This window comes from Sciurus carolinensis, chromosome 2 (assembly GCF_902686445.1).
Source record: "Sciurus carolinensis chromosome 2, mSciCar1.2, whole genome shotgun sequence".
Classification (NCBI taxonomy): domain Eukaryota; kingdom Metazoa; phylum Chordata; class Mammalia; order Rodentia; family Sciuridae; genus Sciurus; species Sciurus carolinensis.
The window spans coordinates 160,012,936-160,038,230 of record NC_062214.1 but is presented as its reverse complement, the minus strand read 5'-3'; the positions used below and the strand labels follow the sequence as shown (position 1 = coordinate 160,038,230).

Sequence of the window (25,295 nt, the reverse complement as noted above, 5' to 3'; positions counted from 1 at the left end):
GGTTAAAGACAAAAAGACCTAAGAGTCTAAACTTATACTGCAAACCAAGGGTAAGCGAATTGCCAGGTATAGTTTTTTTGTAAATAAAGTTTTATTGAAACACAACCACACCTATTTGGTTGTGTGTGGTCTATGGCCGCTCTCACAGAACAGCAGAGTTGTTGTAACAAAGAATGGTCTACAAAGTCTAACATTGTTGCTATTTGGCCCTTTTCAGAAAGTTTCCTGACCCCTGCATTAAATCATAGAAAAGAGGAAGAAGATAAGGAAATGTTCTCTCCCTGAGAAGGAGATAAGTGTTTTGCCTATAGTGGAAAGTGACTAGAGTTCAGAGCTTTCAGGGCCCTGGGGAACAGGCACAGAGACGACCATCCTGAGCTAAGTCCAAAAAGGGAATAGAAAATAGAAACTACAGATCAATTCGGAGGGAATTGAGAGCAGAAAAATCTTTGCACTCTTAATTAATTAACAGAGGATCTGAGGATAACTTCAATGCATAGTGGTCTGCAGGAGTATCCAGAAGTTTCCTTTGTTCTCTACAAAGAGCTAGAGGTGACTGAGAAGGCCATTGACAAATGGGCTGGAACATACATGTAGGCAACTCCTGCTGGACCAAGGAATCAGATGGGACCAAGGTGATAGATACCTAAATGCCAAAGATAGAGGATGTCACATGACCCACCATCAATGCCAGGATAATTCTCGGAGCACATATTTCTCCCTCAAAACTGAGGTCAGCTCTAGGGAAGAGGAAATAGAAGATAGTGGCTTCCAAGGGTGTTAAGTGGGCTGCTTGTAGGGTTTATAGCTACCCAACTGTTAACCATGTTTTTTAGCTTATCCTTTAGAAGTTCTACCCCAGCAAAGTGTCATCAACATTATGACAATAATACTGGTGTTTAAGGTAGCACAGTCCAGCAGAACTTTCTGCTATAATGAAACATTCTCCATCTGTACTGTCCAATATGGTAGTTTCTAGCCACACATGTCTACAAAACACTTTTTAAGTATGGCTGGTACAACTGAAAAATTGAATTTTTATTTTTATTTTTGCCACATTTTTTGGTGCATTATTGTTGTACATGTTAATGGGATTTGTTGTGACATATTCATACATGCACACAACAATATAACAATATAATTTGGCTGGTATAAAAAAATTAAATTTTTAAATTCATCTGATGTTCATTAGTTTACATTTTAATTTAAATAGCCACAGGGCTCCATGGTAGAGCATTTCTCTGGCATACATGAGGTCATGGTTTAAAAAAGAAAAAGAAGAAAAAATAAAATAAACAGTCACAGTACAGATCTAAGACTTCAGACTATTTTCCAGGTACTGCATGTTCTAGCATCACTTTAAACTAAAAGGGGGTAACTGAAGAAATCTGGTTTAAGGGACAGCGAACATCTTGACCTATCTTCTAGTCCTCTCAGCATTGTCTCTGGAGTGCTTGGAGTGTTCTGGCAGGTTCTCAGGCATCGTACAGAACCCAACTGAAGAAACAAAGTCTGAGTTGTTTGCCACGACGATGCATCAAAAGCTTTTATTTCGATCCTTACTGCCCATCTGGTAGTGCTGTGGGAAGATGACAAAAGAGATCTGAGATGAAGAAAAACATAGAGCAAAAAAAGAAACCCAAGTTAAGGAGCAGAGGTGGAAATACAAGGTCAGGATGGAGGAGGAGATTCAAAGTGCCTGCTATGCAGCACCCTGGGCTGCAGGCTTTTCCGCTCCCAGGTCCCCCTGGGCCTCTCTCTGCACTGGGCCGCATTTGACCTGCCCACATCCCTTCTGTCCTCTTCCTTTGAACCTGTAATTATGGACACCAGGTGTGCTGCTCCTACCCCTTGGTGGTGACTATCATTCATGGGGCTGTGAGTGGTAATTTGCCAACCTTCATCCACATTTCTTTTTAAAAGCAGGATATACTGCGTGTCGTGTTACATCACTCAGGAGGCTGAGAAATAACAGAGGAAATGGAATTTACCCAGGGAACAAAAGAGTCTGTAGCTCACTTTTCCTTAAGCCCTGGATAACAGGTAGGATTGACTGCCAGGCTCTGGGGGGACCAGGGCCATGCCCAGGACTGGGAAAGGGCTCACTGCAGGAGAAACCAGGAGGTAGGTGCTCAGTAGCCGTTATGGGGGGTTTTGCTCCAGTGCCAGATTGATATGGAGGCTGCAGCTTTTCTACTCAATGTGTTGTAAGTGGGACGGCAGAGTGCTTAGGATCCTGGTTCTAAAGCCACGAAGGCACACTCTTGAGTTCAAATCCTAACTTTACTGGTTAATAATCTTGTACCCTCAGGCAGGTCACACCCCTCTCTAAGCCCCAGTTTTTCATCTGAGCAATGGTGATGATGGTTACATGCCTGTGTTATTTTGCAGATTTAAATAAGATACTACTTGGGAGGCACTTGGCCTAGGACAAATGCACCATCAATGTCAACTGTGTGTCGATGCCAGTTGACAGCCCTCCCTGGCCCTGAGTGTCTGGGCACATCCCTCAAAGCCTGATGTTTCCTATCTTGAGGATAATGATGTGTCTGAAACTGTGTTCACGTCTCCTGCTTCTGTGGGCCTCTGTGTCTCTTCCTTAGGAAGGGGTACTAAAAGAGCCCGCTCCCTCTGAGGTGGGAGAGGAGAAATTTCAAAAATAGGTAAAAAGGAGATCTAAAGAAAAGGCAAGGAAATATAATTTTAATGTAAGATTCCACATACTTTTCCAGGCCTGTCACTCCCCATGCCAGTCTCTCTCCCAGGCCTGTCATACCAAATTTCTGGAAATCTGCAAATCTATTTTGTACGTTATTAATTAGCTCACCAACAAATAGATTAAGCAAGAAGAGATATATTTTGATAAAACAATAATTTATCTTTGTCTATTGATCAGATAATGGTGACCATCTCAGCCAGAGGATCTGAGAACAACCAGACCACAACATAAACCATCTTGAGATGGTTTTTCCTTCCTTTGTCTATTTCTTATATGGGCAAGTGGGTGAATCTGGCCAACCGGGATCCAGGCAGTGTCCCTGGGCTAGGCTGCTGATGACAGTATCTCTCCTCAGTGACTTCTCCTTTCCTATCTTTACCAGGCTCACATCAGAGGTTAGAAAGTCCTCTCCAATGAATTACAGGAGACAAGAAATAAGTAATTAACAAATAAATTTTATCTTGGAAGAGGGAGGATAAGCAAATGCCTAGTGGCTCCAATACAGGGTCCTCTAAACTCTGGATGTTCTGTATGTCTCCACTGGAGTTCCTCAGGGGTGGGACAATAAAGCATGGGAAGCATTCACAAGGACTGCAACAAATCCCAGGGTCCCCTGGCAGGGGAGGGTCCCTTCAGTGCAATATATATATATATATATATTCAGTGCAATATATATATATATATACATTTTTTTTTTTTTAGTTGTTGGTGGGTCATTATTTTTATGTGGTGCTGAGAATTGAACCCAGTGCCTCACATATGCTAGCAAGCGCTCTACCACTGAGCCACGACCAACTCCAGCCCCAAAACCAATGCATTTTCTAAGGAGCCAATTCTGCAGGATTTTTAGCAATTCCTATTCTAGAAAGAAACTTTCCTGCTGTCCCTCCCTCCTCCCTACCAGCATAAAGGCCTTCAGTGGCCTTTGGTGGCCCTTATGCCTTTGAGGAGTTGATGGGGGTACCAGTTCCCTGTCAGAGAAAGAGCACAAGGGAAGGATTAGCAATAAAGTGGCATGGTGATGTGGAGCACCTGCGAAGGAGGTGTGAGGGCAACTTCCCTAGGATAAGTGTCATGCTTGGCACGTGAGGCTTCATCTTGGCCCCTGTAACTGCCCACCCTCTATTTAAAACAACCAATTATGGTTTACAAAGTGGACATTAGGTCAAATTCAATCATAGGGGTACAATTCATACTCATATCCCTGGAAGTCAATTCTTCTGGCCAGTAGGGAGCAAGCCCTGAGCCTGGGTGCCTTGAGTTCCCAGCTGCATCAGGCTGGGGCAGCCTCTGTGCTAGGTTTGGACTTTATAGTGCTGGCTTCTGTGCTCCCCAAAGGCTGAGAGCCTGCCCGAATAGATCAAAGGCAGTTTTTCAAAAGTCATGCTTCTCTTCTGAGAAGGTGATCTCTTCTATGGTTACATGATTAATTAGTTGATCTGAATTTAAAAACCAAATGAACTGTAGGAGCATCATCTGCTAGGCTCCATCAGATCAGTCTCACCATCCTGATCTGGAAAGAATCCTGTCTGAGGAGGGGAGTCACCCCACCAGAAAGGTGGTGGACAGGCCCCTGTGTGAGCCTCTCTCCAACCCAGAATACTCAGGAGACTGGCTCTGTAGGAGCCAAGGACACCCAAGGAAACAAAGCCACTTGCTGTTCAGGAGGAACCTCAAGCCAACCACTATGGTGTACAGCTTTGAAGAAGTTGAAGGTACCACAAAGAACCCAGCTAGAGTTCATCTGAATCCACAGATTCCAAGACACACATCTGAGTTGTGTCCCATGGAAGAATGGCGTCAACTGGTCTGTTGACAAGTTAAGGGATGGAGGACTGGAAAACTGAATTCACTTAAAGTTTCCTCAAGTGCTTGCTCCCAGGAAAGAGGAGTCCCAGGTATGCACATCACATTAGCCAAGGCAGTGTGTCTCTCTGGCCCAGGGCAGCCTTGGGGCAATCCTTGGAAACCAGAATGTCAAGGACAACCCCTGTCAACTTTTCCCCTTGTCTCCTGGAGGTTTGCAAAAGCAATTGCACCACCATGTGCCTTTCTTGAACCCTTCTTGGTTCAGCATAACCAGGTGGGACACAAAAACACATCTGAGAGGCGCTGGGATGGGGCTTTAGCTGCATCTCCATAGTAACAACTATTGTTCATCGAGCTCTCATTATAGAGCAGGCCCTGAGTTAAACTGACTACCGTTGATCTCAGGGCAGAACTCACATTCCACGAAGCTGGTTCTGCCATTCTTCTCCTCCCCTGTCCATTCACTGGCATGTCCCCTAATCGTGTACAACATCTGTCATTGATCCACAATGATAGTAATCAAGTATTTTCCATACCTTTATCTCCTACAAGGATGAGCTCAGGGCCTTGCATATACTGTTGAAAATGTTAAGTAAACCCTCCACTTTGCGTATTGAATGTGAGGCACTGCCCTGGCCCTATGTCAGAGGTTGGCACTTGAGTCCAAGGCAGTCATGTCACAAGCTGATCTGCGGCCTATGAGATGGCTTAGGGAGGGAGCCCAGGCCAGCAAGCATTCCTGATAATGGATATGGACTAGCCAGTCAGTCAGATCTTGGAGAGTTTGGATTAAAGCTCTGTGAAGGAGTCCATTAGTTGGCAACAGCTAATGTAGAAATTGAATCACAAATGTTGTGGACTCTTTTTTCTTTCTTTCTTTCTTTCTTTCTTTTTTTTTTTTTTTTTTTTTTTTTTTTTTTTGGTACCAGGAATTGAACTTAGAGGTGTTTTACTACTAAGCTACATCCCCAGCCCTTTTTTATTTTTTTGAGACAGGGTCTCACTAAGTTGCTTAGGGCCTCCCTCTTAGTTGCTGGGGCTGGCCTTGAACTTGCCATCCTCCTGCTTCAGCCTCTGTGGTGAACACTTGAAAGCAAACAGCAAATGGATGTCCATGGGTAAGAGGCTGAGCCATTCGCCCTTGGGTGATGTAGCCCTGAGGCTTTTTTTTTTTTGTCCTGCTAACCCAGTGTTCAGAAACATACTGGCTCTTCTACAATCACCATCCACATGTGCAAATACTGCGAAATTGTTTGGAACATACAGCAATAGGAAACCAGCTCACCTGCTAATTCTCAGCTAAGTCACTGTTTTGAAATTTAGGTCAAGACCAAGAGCTTTTCATCACCTGGACCTTTCTTTACCCCACCCCCTTCCTCACCCACTTTCCTGTCCCCATTACTGACTATGGAACGGAATTTCTGACTACTTTACTTAGATTAAACACATCTGCCTTATTTCTCAGAGAAACTGAGGGTTGAAAAATCAAGCTGTATTTGCATCAATTGCAGGTGTGTTTGGCTGAGGGGGAACATTCTCAGGTTGCAGTAGGTCAGCATGTAATCTGCCATTAGCAGGTATCGTCTAATGTGTAGGTGATTTTTATGGATTCTTCCTAATTTAAGTCTTCTAAAGTACACTGTCTTTTTCTGTTCTCAATATGCTTTGCTTATTCCCAGGTAATGAGGAGTAGAGTACACTCAATGAATCCACATCTATCCATACAGATCCATAAAAGATGCAAACCTACTTATATGACAGACTTTGTCAGCAAATGTGACATGATGATCAATAATGACTGTGGGCTAGAAAATAAGTCTTGGGTTCAGTTAATAAAATGACCAGCCCATACAAAAATTCCTTTTCCAAATCACTGTTGATTTGAGGACAATCCATCTGGGATGTAGTTAGAAGAAACAAAAGATCACTGAGTTTCTGGTAGGATTTTTAAATTTTCTCTTCTTCCATTTTTGTGGGGGGCAGGGGGTGCTGGAGATTGAGCCCAGTGGTAGAATATTTTTATATAAATGTTTCCTGGAAGACACTGCTTCCTAAAAGTCCCTGATCACTGGTTAGTACCTCCTAAATGATACCTTTCAGTAATTCTGATGGTTCCACATGTCCAAGGACTTAAAGGTGTGGGGTTGGTAAGAAATAAGGGGATTTGGGGGGTGTACCTTAGTAACAGAGTGCTTACTTAGCATGCATGAGGTTCTGTGTTCCATCCCTAGTATCATAAAAACAAAACAAGACAAAACCAAAAAATAACCAAAGAAACAAGGGACCTGCTATTTCAGTCAAGATAGGGAATCAGGCACCAGGTTATACTTCCGCCTGCAGCAACTAAGGAAACAGACAAAATATTGACACAAAGTTTCTCAAGACATTGGGCACTCAAGCAGCAAGGCACTGGGATACCTGTGCGAAAGGAACATAAGCTGATGAATGTCCCACCTTCCTGTGTGGGGAGAGGTTCCGGCAGATGACACAGGGGAGAGTGGACCAGGTGGAGCCCCTATGTTTGTGAAGCAGACACAATCGGGAGTCTAGGGAAGCCAAGCTTACTAGATTCTGGAAAAGGGTCCCTGAGAGAGCAGAAGAGAGGAAGAGCTGAGGGTCCTCAGAGGTCCCTGCAAGCTTTCAGCTGAGTTCCAAGTGGTAGGGGAGGAAACTTCCTAAGACCCAGATAGAGCCACCTAGGGCTGGATAATGAAATAGAGCTGCTGCAGTTTGTAAGCTGAGTGAGGTCGATTTAACTGGGTAATTTTAGAAGTGTTACCTTGGGCTGGGGATATAGTTCAGTGTTAGAGTGCCGAGGGTGCAGAAGGCTCTGGGGTTCATTCCTAGTGCTGAGAAAAACAAAAGAAACACTCTTCTATTTGATGTGCAAAGACCAGCTAACGACAAAGCCTCCTTTTTGCACTGGCTGCCAGGAAGACCCAAACCAAAGGAAGCATTTTATATTCTAGCCTTACGCCAGGTTTTTATTACTTTTGCTAGTCTCGCTTTCTTTTTTTTTTTTTTTTTTTTTTTTTTTTTTTTTTTGGGTGCTGGGGATCGAACCCAGGGCCTTGTGCTTGCAAGGCAAGCACTCTACCGACTGAGCTATCTCCCCAGCCCCTCGCTTTCTTTAATCTCAATTCTCTCTTAAAAAAAAAAACACCAGATTATGTATTTTTGAAAACCATTTTTTGGAATCCAATATAAACAAACAGTAAAATCAGGACTCATGCTTTGAGAAGAAAAATTCTAATGACGATTTTTGGGAAAACCAAAGAGACAAAGATTAGTTTGTCGAAAACCTTTCAGGAGGGATTAAAAAAAATTGTGGAAATTGACAAGGTGTGTAAATGAAAGGAAGAAAGGAAGGCAGATGTTCTCTCAGAGATGAAATGCTTTCAACAGGACATTGCCACCTTGTCTAGACGCTTGGCCACAGACAGGGTGGGAAAGAGGGAGACAGGAAACTTGAGTGGGTGAAGACTGAGTAGGAGTCAGTCATCAACAAGGCTCAACACCCGAGCGGAGACCAACAGTGGGTCAAGGCTCAGACAGGGGCAGTAGGGAATGAGGTGAGAATATGTTAGGCACATTGGTGAATTTTCAAAAGCTCAAAGTTGGGGAGATTATGGACTAAACGGAGTTTAGAAAATCAACTGATGGGTGGATGAGAGTGAAATAGGCTATTTAGTCTCTTAATAGTCTCCCCATTAAGTGATATTGTTAAGGGAGAAATCACAATGACTTCACAGGGGAGAAAAGTAGCATCACCTTAACTGAGTGAGCAAAGAAAATAATGTCACTAGGAATGAGATAAATGGGTAACCTGCCTCCTGGTACAGTGGTTGAGCGGGCTTGACACGGGTCCGTGGGGACTCCGGGAAATCTTGCATGGTCAGAAGCTGATATGGGAAAGCCCTGCACCAACCCCAATAGAGGGACGTTCTCAGAATGTCTGGCCTCTACTCCTCAAAAGCAGAAAAGTCAGTGAAGCAAAGGCAGGCAGAAGAACCGTTCCAGAAGAGAGAAATTGAGGAAGCATGACGACCAAATGCAATTCGGGATCCTGCTTTGAACACTGGAATGGAAAAAAACAGCTATAACAGGCATTTTGGGGTAACTGATGAAATTCGAATATGGACAGTGGATGAGATAAGAATATTATATCAATGTTACATTTCCTGATTGTGATATTTATACTGTGATTATGTAAGAAAATATCCTCATGAAACATACATTGAAGCGTTTAGAGATTAAAAAAAAAAATCCACAATGTTCATAACTTCTCAGATGGTTCAGAAAAATTGTGTGTGTGTGTGTGTGTGTGTGTGTGTGTGTTTGGGGGAGAAAAGAGGGACAAAATGTAAACAACGGTCAATCTAGGTAAATATATTTTTATTGTGCTGTTCTTTCATATAATATATAAAAGATTTAAGGTATATAATAAACATACTTATTGTATATTTTAATATGTATATAAATATAATATTACCAAAGTTAAAAGTCAGATGGTTTTTTTTAGGGTCACAGGATAAACGTAAACATAAGATGGTTGACAATGTCAAGATGGATACATCAGATGGGCATGGTGGCACATGCCTGTAATCCCAGTGAATCTGGAGCCGGAGGCAGATGGATCCCAAATTCAAAGCCAGCCTTAGCAATTTAGAGAGGCTCTAAGAACCTTAGCAAGATCCTGTCTCAAAATAAAAAATAAAAAGGGGTCTGCGGATACAGTTCAGTTGGTAGAGTGCTTGCCTCACACGCACAAGGCCCTGGGTTCAATTCCCAGCACCACCAAAATGCATAAATAAAAAGGGCTGGGGATGTAACTCAGTGGTTAAACACACCTGGGTTCAATCCCCAGTAATCACCCCCCAACACATACACAGAGATGGATATGCCAAAGATCATGTGCTTTTTAAGAACCACCAGATCCCTATCTACCAAGTTCTGTTTTCAAGGCTACATGTACGCCTTCACTCAAAAGACCAAAATACGCTGAAACTGCTTTCACAGAAAGAGGCGAGGGGGTTGGGGTGAAACTCATGGAACATCAGAAGTCCTTGAAGGACTCCAAGAAAGATTCAATAAAGTTGAAAAATTAAGATTAGGGACATAGATCTGAATACCTCATTTAGGTTTTCTATTTATCACGTCATTGACTGGGACCCCCCTACTCCCAAAATAAAACTTTTTGCTTTGAGCAGCATCCAGAATAAAAGCAAGCATCCCAAACAACCCAAACTGAAGTGGCTAAACCTTTTCACCTGACCTCAGCACTCAGCAGAGCTAATGGGTCTGGGAGTGTCAGATATTTACAGGGCTTGGGAGCAAGACCAAGCCCTCTATGACAAATATCTGCTTTCACTTTTTAACAGAAGAAAGAGATGAGCCAAATCCAGAACTGAAATGGCAGTACCTTAAAAATCTGGGGTTTTTACCTCCCAGGATTTTATTTATGTTCTGAACAAGGGACTGAATATGCTTTCTTCCAAAGCCAGATATGAGAGTCTAGAACTGTGCTGTCCAAAATGGTAGCCACTAGCCACATGTACCTATTTAACTGAATTAAAATGAAAGACTCACATTGGCCACACTGCAAGTGCTCAACAACCACAAGGCTAATGGTTCCCATTTTGGATATTATTGCAGAACATCCTGTTGACAAGTGTCGGTCTAGAACAAAAACGATGGATCACTTTTATAAATTTTGCTTTCTATTCTCACGACTGGTTGTTTAGTACTCGAAGGAAGAATTCTTACAGCAAGGTTCAAAACCATGGATCCTGTTGTCACCTGATCATTTGGAGCTCCTCATCCAGTGGGCATATGGAATACTTTTAAAGCCTAGGGTGCTGTTATTGGCTGGTGTATTATTAGTCAGTGAAGACTGAATTATGCTTTGACAAGTGGTTCCCAACTCAGTGGTTTTCAGTAACAAAATTTTATTTTTCATTCACAGTGTATGTCAATCATGAGTCAACACTTATAGCTCTGTCTCTGTCTAAATTCTGAAGCCCAGGATAATGGGATGTCACCTACTTGGAGAGGGTCAGGCTCATGACATTGGAAAGGGGATGGCAGAACCACATGATTAAATCTTCTTAGTGATAGTTTCTTAAGTTTACATTTAACTGGCTAGAGCAAACCATATGGCTAGCCTGAGGGCAGTGAGATGGAGATGTTTAATCTACCCCAAAGGTGGGTCCCACAGGAAACATTCTTTAGTTCAAGGAGTTCATTCTGTTTTCTGAATATTAATCCCTTATGAGAAATATGTTTTGCAGTATTTTGAATAAAATGCAGTCTCTGGTATGACTGACACAGATGAGGGAAAATGATATTGCTGATATAAAGAGTCGTGTGCACAAATTGAAATTTTCAGATACTTTATCTGTTAGTGTATATCACTGAATGGAACTTCAACAGGTTTACATCACAGAGATGTCCTGGACTTCAAACAGCAACTGTCAACACACACTGTGTGTTGTCTCCCTTGGGGCTGGGCAGGGTGGGGTGGGGCTCTTCCATTTTTGAAAATTGCACTATGTGGGCCTGGAGCATTTTGGTGACATGGATAAAATGACATGGATGGATACTGAGAAAACAAGGTAAAGCTTATCAGACTGTTGCCACAGATTGTTGCCCAGCATTCACTTTTCCTCACTGCACTGATTTCCTTTGGGAAGTCTCATACAGTAGCACGTGTGGTCTTGGTGCTTCACACAATTTTGGCGTCTGGAAGCCCAGAGGATATATCTTTCCTCTAATTGCCCTGGCTCCTACCTATTTCTAACCTGGTTTATCAGCCTTCCTATATGACTGCCAGTTGCTAATGGTCTTTCTAAAAGTTTCACCGTTTTGCTTATTTTAACTGAAGTCAGAAATCAAGCAGCCCTGGAAACAAAGAACCCTAACTGATCTGTGCACTGTGTGGTAGACACTGTGCTAGGTGTCTCTATACACGGTCTGTCAGTTCTCATAGCCACTGACCACTCTCCTGAGGAAGATACATGTAAAAAGCTAATTGCTGGTCAACAAGAATCAAAGAAACTATCAGTCTTGGCTGATTAGGAATTGAAAATGGCTAGTGCAGGAGCTGTTATCCGCAGGAATCAAAACTGATACTCATAGCTAGGTAATAGGAAGAGAGACGAAGCAGTATGCAAGCTTCCTATCTCCAACCTTTGTCCAAAGTTGATGAGGCAATGAAACACCATTGCATTAGAATGGCTATTATTAAACAGAAAATAATTATTGACAAGAATGGGGAACTTGGACCCCCATCTATTTTTGGTGGCAATATTGCAGCCACTGTGGAAAGTCTGAAAGTTCTTTAATAAGATAGAATGTAAAATTCTGTGACTCAGCAGCTCCATACAAATGTTCAAAGAAACATTATTCATAATAGCCAAAGGTGGAACAAACTCCTGTTTTTTTCAGTGGTGGAATGGATAAGACTGTGGTATGTGCATACAGTGGAATAGTATCCTGCTGTAAAAAGAAAATTGCTACATGCTACACTGATGAACCTTAAAAACATGCTTAGTGGGGCACATAAAAGCTAACTGCTGGCCAACAAGAATCAGAGATTAGGAATTTAATGGGACAAACCAGAAACAAAAGAGCAAATAGAGTATGATATTCCAGTTATTTGGAATTATCTAGAAAAGATAAATTCCTAGAGGTAGAAAGAAGAATAGAAGTTACCAAGTTCTGAGGAGAGGGAAGAAGGGGGAATTACTCCTTAGTGTGTACATCCAGTTCCTGTTTGGGGTGACGAAAGCTGTTTATAGTGATGACCACACATTGTCTTATTTAATGTCACTGAACTATACACTTAAAAATGGTTAAAATGGTAAAATTTTGTTATGCATCTTATCACAATAAAATGACAAAAAATAAAGCTGATGGGATCTTCTTTGGGAAGTTAATTGGAGTGGATAATGTTAATCAGGATATTTGGAGGGGCTTGGAATGTGGTTCAATAGTAGAGCACTTAAGCATGTTAGAGGCCCTAGGTTTGATCCCCAGTACCACCATCAACACCATCACCACCACCAAAAAAAAAAAAAAAAAAAAAGTTTGTTAAACACCTTTTCCAGCTTGAGAACTTTTTTTTGTAGTTTACCTTGAATTATGAGATAAATTTACTTTATTAACATTCTTCAATTTGTACAATAATCTATACCACCTAGAACTGTTTCAAAAGTTGTCCCCAAAGTTGGAGGTTTCAGGTAGTCTAAACTAAAATATACAGGTGCTGAGGCAAAAATAGATCTCCCAGAAGCACCCCAGAAATAAGGAACCATCATCTAAAGATGACGACACTGACATCCACATACCACGCATCTGCTGACACACAGTAGGATGCAGTTGAGACAACAGCCAGTTCTTAAGTGAACTGCCTGCCAAGTCTCAGAGACAGAAACTCAAAATCGCAGGTGTGGACAGCAGTGGGAGGCCTCCGATAGGCACAGATTGCCCTGTGGCACAATTCAGGATTAGTGACAATGGGGGTTTTTATTTGATATTGGTTAATGATTCTCCCCAGCAACACTGGCTAGGAGCTGGAGTGGCTGTAAGGTGAAGGGTCTAGTATGTAAGCAGAGCCTCACTGTGGGGTTTTTATTTTGTTGTTTACAACTTAAGAGAATTTCCAAAGAATTCACCAAGAATCCATTCTTTGATTCATGATCTAGCCACCCCTGGTGTGGGTTACTGCTTTAGAATGGGAGGGAAATTTTCTGATAGTCCTGAGATGTTCTGTCCTGATTATCACCTTCAGAACAAAGGGACTTTCATAAGTTTTAGAAGCAGCTCAAAAATATGCACCCAACAATCAAAAGTCATCTTAGTAATAAATTGTTAATAAATTGGAGATATTTATAAAGTTTGAATGATAAAAATTTGTCCACATCCTTTAAGGAGGTGGAACATGACTGTTGCCTGGGGGTGGTAGAGGTCAGAGGTCGCAGGAGGAGTAAAAGCAAATAGGAACCCTCCTGTTTCCTAGGGTCTCAGGTTCTCTGCCCCACCCCCAGGCACTTGACTCCAAGTGCACAGTTCAGCTGACCACGACTCCAGGCACGCACCAGCCAACTGCTAGCCAGGCCAACCAAGTGCTGCTCGTCTGATTGTGAAGTGCCCTTCACCGAGAAACTGCTCTGCCAGAATCACAGTTCCTGTCTCTTTCAGAAGCTTCAAGACACTCCACCCAGGTGGACAGTATTACCAGGTCAGTGTTCTTTCTTAGGCAGTCAGCCAGAATGACTTAACTGTAAAGTGTGCGACAGTACTGCACTGGGGGGTGTAGGAGGGAAGGGAGACCCCTACATGTATTAGAGCTTCTGGATTTGAGAGAAAAGCCAACTGGAGATAAACAAAGGCTACTCTTAGGGTCTACAAACTCAGTGAAAGTGCTTTTCAAGCAGGTTCGGTGACAGGCTAGGCAAGCTCAGTCTGTCTCCAGGACTGGGGATGTATCTCAGTGGTAGAGTGCCCCTGCGTTCAATCCCCAGTACAAACAACTGACTTTTCCTTAGGGACAGACCTTTATTTAAACCTCTCAGTCACTGAAGCACCTTTCTAAAGGCAGAAAGTTCCTGGTAAGACCCAACATCCTCATTGGTCTCTGCTGCCATCTCTGCCCAATATTAGTTTTCCTTTACTTGTCTGTTTCCTCTGTGTGGAAACTTCCTCCTTCCTTGTCTGTGCCTAAGCAACCCAACTTCACCCAAACGCTGGGTGGCCCACTTCTTCAGTTATGAGGAACACTGATCTTCCTAACTATAAGCATTTATAATGTGAGCCCATTTCACATGTCCCAGGCCCTCTGCTTCCAGCATGTATCTCAAATGGCACAGTTCAAAAATGACCATCTCCTGGTGCACACAGTGCCCATCTCATTTTACCACACACAAAGCAGTCTTATTCAGTCAAGTATATACTGGATCCCTGGTAGTGATTAGGGTTTTGTTCTTTCAAGTCTCTGCGAGTTTGCATGTGATCTGCTTTGGCCAATGAAACAATCTGAGTAGGGAATAGCAAAGCCAAGTGTTGGTAAGATCTGTGTTTTGAGTGAGACACGTATGTTCTGGGGGCAGCTAGGAGACTACTGCGGCTAAAGAGGGAAGATGATGAGTCCAAGAAGTCATAGGAATCAGACCATGGGGGTGCTTTGTAAGCTACTATAAGGACTTTGGATTTCTCTGAATGAAATGATAGCCACTGCAGGGATCTGAAGAGTGACATGATCCAAGGAGGGTAAAAGAGGATGTAGCGAGTCACTGGGGAAGAGCTTAGAGAAGGCATCTTTCAGTGTGACCTTTCCAACCTTCATTGCAGGATTTTTAAAGTTTTCCAGATTATTTGATCTTGAGGGCAGAGTGAGAACCACTGCTTCATAGGACCTGGGGAACTGATAACAAAATATGTATCCCTATCTTAACCTCATTTCAATTCCTTTTCTAATCAAAAAGTGATGGCTGACAACTAATACTGCACTATCCCATCATTCCCCTAATTCAGCCCCTTTGAAGGGGCTAAAAAAGCCATAGTGGTGGGAGGAAAGGAGACACGACTAGTGCACCAATCAGTGACACAACAGTGATTGCTATAAAACATAAGGATGATTTATGGTGCCTAAATATCACTTTGAATTTCAGAAAAATAGAATTTTCTTAACTTTTAAAAAACACAATACCTTGTTTTTCACTTTAAATGACTTCAAGGTAAAGTTTACGGAACTCTTAGATTCTAAGATCAAAAAGTACAATCATTTTTCACATGAAGTAACCAAATTTTTATACCTGAATGATTTATGAAAAAATATTTGACATTAATTCTATAAATTGAAGTTTCAAGACAATTCCAACAGATTTAGAGAACCAAACATGTGATCTTCAAAAATTGCTACTCCGTTCTTCCTTATCTCAAGTTATGGAGACTTGCCCACAGGAAGTTTCTTTCTTGGAACCCTGCTCTTCTTGGGATGAAGTGTTTAAGGACATTGTGGTCTTGTCAGATGCCAGGTCCATCTGGTCCTGAAGCAGGCAAACCTCTCTGATGGTCAAGGTGAACTAGTAACACTACTGATAGTCACTTGGAATTGACTTTGAACAAGGATATTTATACATGTATATGTAAATATACTTAAAACATACTGTCACTCAACAACCCGGCCAAAATAACATGTTGCAAAAATCAGCACAGAGTACATGGCGAATAAACCTTTACAGTATGAAAGGATGAAGAATTTGATGATTTTTGACTTTTCTAAAGAGTACTTACATAAATTAAAAGAATGCAGTCTGGGAAGCTATATATTTAAAATAAAACCAAAGGGAAAAAGCAGAACTTCCTGTAATTTAGGCACAAAAGCAGTTTCGTTGCCTTTATTAAATGCTAAGACCACTTTATTATTAAGGATTGTTGCAGTAGGGTGTTTGTTGAAATACATCAAGAAAGGTGGTTAAATAAAGTTAAACTTACATGGATTATATGAATGTTTACTTGCTATGCCTAATGACAAGAAAAGTCATTTCCTATATCCTTCTATTATATCTACTCACTAGAAAATTTTGTTAGGAATGGAAACTTGGTTTAAAAATTTTTCAGTGTTGTAAATAATTGGGAATAACTGTGCTATTATGATAAGGTGAATCTTTGCAAAAATATTTTCATTACATAGAATCAAATGCACATTCAAAATTGTTATAATGAGAATTAGGAAAACAATCCGTGAATGGTTTCAGTATACTAATGGAAGGTATACATATAACCTTGCTGACCCAGAACAGTCACAAACTTTGCTGAGCAAACCCTGGATTTTTAAATATTACATATTTTTTTAAGTCAGTTATTACAAGATAAATACAAACAACAAAATATAATAATAAAAAAATCTTCAAAAGCTACAGCATGGCCCATAGCTTAAGTTAGAGTTTGGCACTTGGAACAAAGCGCCCTCAGTCAGCTTTGCAAAGACTACACTTAAAGAAAATTATTTTCACATAATTCCTCAGTGCTGCCTCATATCATAGTAAGTGGGATCCATATATCTCTATACTCCAAGAAGAAGGGAACATTCCAGTCACCTCACTTAATTATGCAATTCAAAGTAAGTTCTTAAAATTACTTTCCTATCCCATCTTTATTCTGTGTAATAATCCTGCTCTGAAAACTTAAATTACATAATCGTTTCCTTTCCTACTTAATACTGGATAACATTTCTCATGCTGATGTCTAAGCAGCATGTTGACCTAATATTAGTGTCTCTACAAATTAAGGATTGCATATTATCAAGCCTCATGTTTTCAAATTTGTTGAGAGAGAGTGAGAGTGCACTTTTCTTCGGCTCTGTCACCTGATTCTTAGGGGTCACTCTTAAAACAGAAATAATGAATACCAAATAATGACATGGACTCTTGATTACTCAAAAACACCTAATTTCAGATATTACCAAAATGAACTAGATAAAACTTTTGGTTTTATAGATCACAAATGGCCAAATATTGGGAATTGTTTTTGGAAATTATTTTTTGGGGAAAATTTTATTGTGTAGCTATAAGAAAAGCCACAGGGGAAGTGCTTTGGTCTGGAAGAACCACGCCTATTCCTAAACTACAGTACAGAATGACATACATCCACTATTTAGGTAACAAAACAATTATTAACGTAAAATACAATTTTATGAAAAGCTTTTAGGATATTCCAAATCACCTTATACAGATATCAGAACAAATAAATAGAATCTTATGTAGACAAAAGGCAATCAGTGAAGCAAAACCTTTTACCAGTATTTGGTCAAGTGGTTAGTTTTTGGCAAATTAACTAAATTCTATAGAAGGCATACAAACCAAGTTTTCTAGGGTAGTTCATCAAACAATAAAGTTTTCAACTAGAATCAAATTTGATTTGATGGGAAGTCCAATCTAAGTTATTAAGCAAGAATAAGGAAAAACACAAAGAGTATTTCAAATATTAGTCTTTCAGTAAAGGATTAAGAGAAAAAAATAACTGATACAAAAAAAATGAAATAGCTTCAACATTTAAAATAACGCCCCCTGCAAAAACTCCTGAACACAAAAATCATAAACAAAACTGCAGAATATAAGTGAAGAGGTACCAGTTACATATAAATCCAACAAATCCTTATTTGTCTCAGCTTTACTAAGTTCTAAGTCTACCATCTTCAGTTACATGCCTGATTACTGTTTTCTTTATACATTTTACAATAAACAAAATGAGCTCTTGTAGCTCATAGAATTTCACTGTTACCACTGGTTCAACTCTCAAATCTCTAATTATGGAAGCAAAGACTAAACTTAGTCAAACCTGTAAGTCACTTTCAGACAATGGTAAACACAGGACAGAGGTTATATAATCAATTATCAGAATTAGCAGAGGCAGGAAAAACCTCCCTTCTGCACCCCCAAACACACAACATATTTAAGTGCTATTATATAAGCAGGTGCTACACCTTGGATATTAAGTGAGGAAGACCTTTCCCAGGCCATTCCCAATTCCCTGTCTCAACTCTTCAAGGGAGTAAGAAATACATTATGTACTAGAAGACAGACATGGGAATGTTCTTGCCTAAAAGAAACAATTTCTGGCTTCTTTATCTCTGGAATGTTTTAATAATAACCATCAACACAAACTTTTTGGCTTTCAGAAATCTTCCTAAATTAGGAAGAAACAAGTCTAGTTCACATTTTTACTATCAGATTTATCTTTTTGACAAATTTACCCAGTTGAAAACAAACAAACAAAAAAAAACCCTAAGGTCTTCCAATAACTAATTTCAAAATTTCCAGGTTTATCAGTTAAACAAAAATTCTGCTTTTGATATTAAACAATCATAAATACACACACATTATGCAATTGCCTGTTTATTTAGTGGCACCAGTTTTGCAACTAAAAATTATTTCTACTTTTCATCTCACATACAATCTGCAACCATTCATAGGCTGAATGCAATTTCTGCAAAGGACTTGAAAACAAAATTACATTCTTAAAGTTAGAACTGAATTCACATGTTTCTTTGGATCAGGAGATGGTACATCATACAACATACACATGGAATTTCTTTGAATATTTGGATCACATAACCTGCAAAGTTGATAAGTTAATGTGGAGAATTCTGCTACACATTGTGTTTAATTTCTGCAGTTAGTCTTATATTTTAAAAAATAAATATATAATGCAACATGCTTTTAACATGTACATGTCTCCCCACTCAAAACAATTACACAAATGAAGTAAAGGAAATTATTTCAACTGTGAAACCAATCAGTACTGGAGCATTGTCACTAAAATATATTTTCCTACAGATATGCTGTTGAATTACTCAATGACCAACCAGGTAAAGACAATAGTTACTACATTTTCAAAAGTCCCCAAAATGCTAGGGCTGTAGCTCAGTGGTAGAGCACTTGCCTATCATACACAAGGCCCTGGGTTTGATCCCTAGCCCTGCCAAAGTGGGGTTGGGTGGTATTGATTCCAAAAATGGGGACTTAAAAACTTTAACTGAACATTCAATTTTTCAATAGACATTAACAATTTCATAAAAATTTTTTCACTAATGATTTTTTAAAAAATCTTATTAATCCTATACATTGGTGGCTATTTAGGTTAGATCCTATCTCTAACATTTTGTATTAAGTACTTAATTCCTTAGAATCTGAAATGAATTTAACATTTAATGAACTCTAATACCAAAATCTTAACACCTGAGTAAGACCTGACAGCTAATGTGTTGTTTGTTAATGTTATAGCTGCACTGAAGAGGGTCAGAAACATTATAGACACAATTTCCATTTTACTTTTCTGCTGAATTTCAAGAGTGGCAAGTCTTAGAGAAAGACATTATCCTCAAAAGTAGTCCCCCAAAAAAGTAGTCCAAATACTGTTTTTTCACCTTTATAAACTCTTTCCCCTGAAATAGTCTTTCAATATCAGATTCGAACTAGGCCCCCTTCCACCTATTCAATCTTTTAAAAAGTAAAACAATTCCTTAAAATAGATTCAAGTTATTTTTATACCCTTGGAATATTTTATGGGCTCTGTAGGAAAAAGAATGATGTCCTACTATGCTATAATCTGGGATCTTTTTTTGGGGGGGGGGGGGTCCTGGGGATCGAACCCAGGGCCTTGTGCTTATAAGGCAAGCACTCTACCGACTGAGCTATCTCCCCAACCCCCCTAATCTGGGATCTTAATTGGGAGGTAATGAACCACTGCAACACTGTAATTTTTAGGGAATTATGTATACTATATGCATTTTCCTGGGTGAAGGAGTCCTTATGATTCATCTGTCTCAAAGGGCCTGTGACTCCCAAAAAGTTAAGAACCCCTGCTAAAATGAATTTCTGTCACTCACTGTACCAAGTCAAGATAGTACTAATTCTGTTCTGTAACTACTCAATCTTATACATATCTAGCTTCCTTCAGAAAGTACCATACAAATGCAAATATCCCTAAACTCTTTTTTTTTTTTTTTTTTTTACTAGGAGGACTACATAAAAGGAAAAGAAAAACTAAACAATTTTTCTAAACATTTAGCTTAATGAAAAACTGATTAGTAGAAAACTGGTTTGGGGAGCAATGAAAGTAACTGAAGGGCTGTGTTTTACGGTAAAGAAATACTGTGTTTTTCTTAGTTCTATATTAAGGAATCAGTACTTTTTTTATATATGATTGCAGGATCAGTATCTTTTGCCATCATCTTCCTTTAAAAACTAAATACTCAAGCAGTGATTCTTGCTGGCTTATCTGGTATAATGGTTTTTGAACACTTAAAGCCAGGTCCAGGTTCCTACCACTCTATCCCAAGTTTACTTATTTTCAGCCTGGTTTAACAAGTACTAATTGGTCTTGATGAGGTAATGCATTAAGTTTTCCTGCTCACGAAAATGAAATTGGCCTGTTTGGAAGGGGGGGGGGGGGCAATGGTGGTGAGAGACAGACAGACAGACAGACAGACACACATGTAGAGGAAATGAGGGCAATATTTTCATGCAGGATAAGGAAGAAAAAAATTTATTTCACTTTGTTTTTGTTTTTTTTTTACTTAATCCTTTCGCCCATCTCATACAAGATAGGTTGAATCTTGAGTTTTTCCAATTAGCATCCCCACTCACTGGTTAATATAAACAGGAAACAGTGAGAGCAGAGGCCACTAGCTTACAAAACAGGTAAAAGGAAGAGACTGTGTTGAGGTGAACAAAAATGAAAAATGCTCTTGACAATAAAGCAGAGCCAATGCCTCTCCTTATTTCTGTAGAATGATAACTAACACTCAACTGATATATTTTTGACCAACATACAGTATCATACATTTAGAAAATGTGTTCTTAAATATTTCAAGCATACTCTGAATATATAATTTAAAACAGATGCTAACAAAAACACATGGCACATCATTGAAGGAAATACAGTAAAATTAGGCTTCTAAAAATGTTAAAACATGAAGATTGCCTGATGCCTAAAAGAAAAACTATGACTAGTCACTCAATTAAAAAATGGCCAGCTCATTAGCAGTATTTGTAAGCAAAAGTATATGAAACTCCCTAAGGTCCCTTCAAAGAATAAATATTTATATACTGAAATGTTTACATATCTTTTCTAGTACCAAATCCTAATAATGTAAAAATAGCAGAGTTGAGCTAAAAGTATATGCCATGAAATTCAAAATTAAAATAAAAACTAGAAGGAAAGCAGTACCTAATTTCATAAGTTTTTTTTTTTTCTCCAGAAATCACATGTTGAATGCCCAGATGAATTTGCCCAGTAACGATGGGTAGTGATTTTAAAATATACAAATGCATGGTAATCATTTGGCTAAAATTTGTCAACATGGGCACAGTGTGATAAAGAAAAGAAGACAGAGATTTACTTAAATAAAATCAGTTTAGCTAGAGATACATATTTTTTAAATGCCCTAAACTCAAACCCCATCTGTATTCCCAGGGTTAGAGAATTCTATGCAATCCACTACTTATTTCTGACTTGCTGCTGCCAACAGGATAAGTGATGGTCATTCATTTTAGACAATTCAGAATACTAAATAGACTTAAGCCTTGCTTCATCAGTCTAATTCTATTCTTATGCTAAGATAAATTTTCTTTTGAATGAGATTGTTTAGCTTTGGGGAGGAGAAAATAAACAGAAGAGTTTTCAGGTGAATAAAAGAAGCAAAATGAGCTCTTTAGGGCAGAGGCATGCCTTTTGTTCAGGAAAATTCCTGGCAAACAGAAGGTAGGCAACATATATGTCTATTTTTTTTTTTTTTGATGAGTGATCCAGTTATAATACTAATATACTTTAGATTATTAGTTCTGCTCAAATGCAAACTCTTTGAAGATAAGGTCCCACTTAATCTATTTATAGTCTTGAATTTAACCTAGATCAGTGTTTTGTAGGTAACAATCAAAACACTTTGTGGAAAAACTGAGTTATTAGCTAGATTAATATATGGTCAAATGCATGATCACTGGAATTCTGATTATTTGAAGTATATAACTGATTTATTCTCTAATCCAGATTTCTTAATGTTACGATATTTGCATAAAAAATTAAGCTGGAGCAACTGCAATAATTCTCTAGAAACAAATTAATGTGCTACAATTAAAAATGTTTGAAGATGGATCTAAAACTGAGTAAGTACCACTTGGATTTTTTTTAGAAGATAATACTAATACAGAGAACTATTTCTTTTATCTGTAAAAGTATATTCCTAAAGAAGGTGGAAATTAGGAGATCTTACCTTGTTAAAACAATAAGAAATAGGTAAATGAAGTTTTTTTAATTTTAGTAAGAGTCTGCTATACAAAACTGAATTTCTGGCTAACAGAAGTAAATTGGGCTTATCATAATATGGTATTTAAATGAAAGTTTAATCTTAATAAATCTACATTATCAGGCAAGAACTCCTCCCTCCCTCCCCCACAAAAAAAAAAAAAAAACCAGAATACATCCAAAAATTCTGAGGCAATGCCCTGAGATGCTAATTAGTATTAAAAAAGAGTGGGGGTTGAGAATTTAAGAGGTACAAAAATGAAGTGCACTGAAGAAGTGCAAAAGTGCCTTTTAAGTGTGGCTGGTTTCTCACCATGACCATTACCCCAGGAGTCAAGCAGTCTGCTATTACAATATTTAGTTCCTTTCTGTATTTTTACAATGAAAAGTTATATCTAGTATGGCAGTGTTGACTCATGTGGAAAAGATTTAGTCTTCTCAAATCACACTTAAACACAGTTTTCTCTTATTTCCAGCCAATTTCAATATGAATAATTTTAACAGGAGTATATTGATTTTCTCTTTTTTGTTTAAAGACTCTCAAAAAAGATTATAGATATGCTGTACTATTATGGTTTGAAATATAGCTTTCCATCATGTTTTACTTATGGTTCAAGTTTTGCATCTCAAAAGCTACCACAATCCAGTTCGACATTTTGAAAATTCTGAAACTAAAAACTTTCAGTTATCATTAAAGTCAAGGAACTGGTTTGTTGTGATAGGGATTCAGCTTTCAGTACTGGCATGTTTGGTAATCAATTTATACTAGTAGCACTGATATTCATTAAGTGCACATTAAATGCTTGCAAAGTCATAACTTAGAACATTATCATACTTCGCACTCTACCACAGATTTAGACATTAAGCATTTATTGTAAGTTAAGTAAGAAATTAGTTCTGTAACTCCAACTTGTCGAAATTTCTAAATGTAAATAGTACTTCAGTTTTTCTTCGTTCATGCTGGATTAAGAGATAAATTAAATACAATTAAATTACATTTAATTACCTCACAAATAAGGGAGATACTGAAAAGAGGTTGCTGGTATGTAACTACTTAAATCTGAGACATTTCACATTACTTTTCCTATATTTCCCTAACTTTACATTAGCTTTAAGGCTATATATACAAATATGTATATTTCCAAGTTAGGGGGGGGAAACAAATAAAACAAAAAGTTTTATACTAACTTTATACACAAACTTCTGATTTTGTATTTAATGTTGTATTTTAATCTTACATTTTAATAGTTTCCTAGTGGAGAATCTGCCTACTACTGGTTCATTTACATGATAATAAATACAATATTCAACCTAGAAAGACAAAAATACAGAAGGGCACAGAACAGTAGTCTTTTCAATGTGACAGATTGTAAAACTTACTTTCACATGCTTAATCAGAAGAATTTAAGCCTAAATTAAATTAGGTATGTTTATATCTACAATTCCTTAAGCTTTGAAATTTATTTTTAAAGGCCAACAGCTAAATATTATCAACATGCTATATTTCAAATCACAAATACATCTTAACCACTTGGATTCTAAAGACATGGGCCAATTAAAAGTCACAGGCAAACACACACAAACACACAGGTACCTACCATAGAGTGTTAGATTGTCAAACTTTGACAATTATTTTAATTAAACAGTAGGCAAATTCAAGCTAATGTATATCTTAATGAAAAGTAAGCAGCCTGAAAGAAATTTATTTTAAAAACAAATTAAGGAATAAGAGAGACTTAAATCTTTTAGTTTTTCTAATGGAAGGAAAACAATGTCTTCTGTGCCTGAAATAGTATTGTCCAATTAAAAGAGACTAACATCTTTCCCTATGAGAAAACTTCTCGTTTACAATGGTATGGTGTTTTAAAAGGCCGGGGTAAAAGAGGAATTACACATACATGATTAAATTTCTTGTTTGTTAAATCAAGCTTTATTGATAAAATGGAATTCAGAATATCTAGGAACAGCAGCAGGCCCAGCCAATCATGATAGCAAAAATGTGGCAGTCTCCTACTATATGTAGGAAGCTGCTGCTTATCAATTAGTAATTAAATGTAAGGACTTGTAAAAGAGGTGCAAAGAATCAAGGCATTGTAGCCCCAAGATTGATATTCTTATGAATATACTGTATTACCTGCAATACTCACGGCAACAAGGAGAGAACATCCTGAAAAATAGTTAAATGAAGAGAGTGGCTTTATCAACAATGCCAATCCCTTGCCAAGAACATTAAGATAGTTTTCCATAACTCCTGGGATATTCAGCTTTGTAAGATTTTGAAATTCTTCTCCATAATCATGTGCATGTTTGAGCACCTAGCTGACATGGCTGCTGCTCTCCCTGTCCCAACCCCAAATCCAAACATAACATGACTTGAAGGGCTATATATCTGTTGCATCACACAACAAGCCAAACATTTCTTGTATCTTCAATAGTGATTTTAAAGCAGTTCATAATTAAATATGAGCATTTTGTACAAGGACAATTACACTTTACAAAAAAACAAAATCATACAACAAAAATTGCTGGAGTCTGATTTACAACATGAATTATGGTTTGAAATCACGTTTACATAAGTCTCAAATTTACAAAAAAAAAAAAAAAAAAGAAAAAAAAAAGAAAGAAAAATCAGTTCTGGGCTAGCTGTTGTACTGCTGAAGTTCTCTGGTGTAATCACTCTCACCCATGCCATATCCCCTTCCTTAAGTTGAGGCTGGATGCTAAAAGGTTCAACAAAGTTGAGTTGTACTCTCCTTTGGAAGTGAAGGTAAACTCCACGGCTAGATGAGTAGTTTTACCACATGTCATCAGTTGATGCTGAGTCCTTTATAAAAGGAAACAAAACAAGGTACTAAATAAAAGCTTAAAGGTGCCAGAGTATATACTTTGTGGAAGTGTAAGAGTGGTAAGGCCTTGTAAAGCTGTCTTTTAGAACATCAATTTTTTTAAAAGAATATGT

The 25,295-nt window shown here is 38.6% G+C and overlaps 1 protein-coding gene and 1 non-coding gene across 3 annotated transcripts in view; both read right to left on the bottom strand.

Annotated features, from left to right (window-relative positions):
• Positions 1-19,653: 19,653 nt before the first annotated feature.
• Positions 19,654-19,734, bottom strand: Trnai-uau (transfer RNA isoleucine (anticodon UAU)). Its single transcript has one exon. It is a non-coding gene; the product is annotated as a tRNA-Ile (tRNA).
• Ppm1a (protein phosphatase, Mg2+/Mn2+ dependent 1A) overlaps positions 19,659-25,295 on the bottom strand; it is a 45,374-nt gene continuing 39,737 nt past the window's right edge. For both annotated transcript variants that reach the window (XR_007106875.1, XM_047538054.1), the window contains one exon: positions 19,659-25,160. Coding sequence is in view for 1 of the 2 variants with exons in the window: in XM_047538054.1 (XP_047394010.1) it covers positions 25,131-25,160 (30 nt within the window). In the remaining variant the exon portion in view is untranslated. The remainder of the gene's footprint in view (positions 25,161-25,295) is intronic.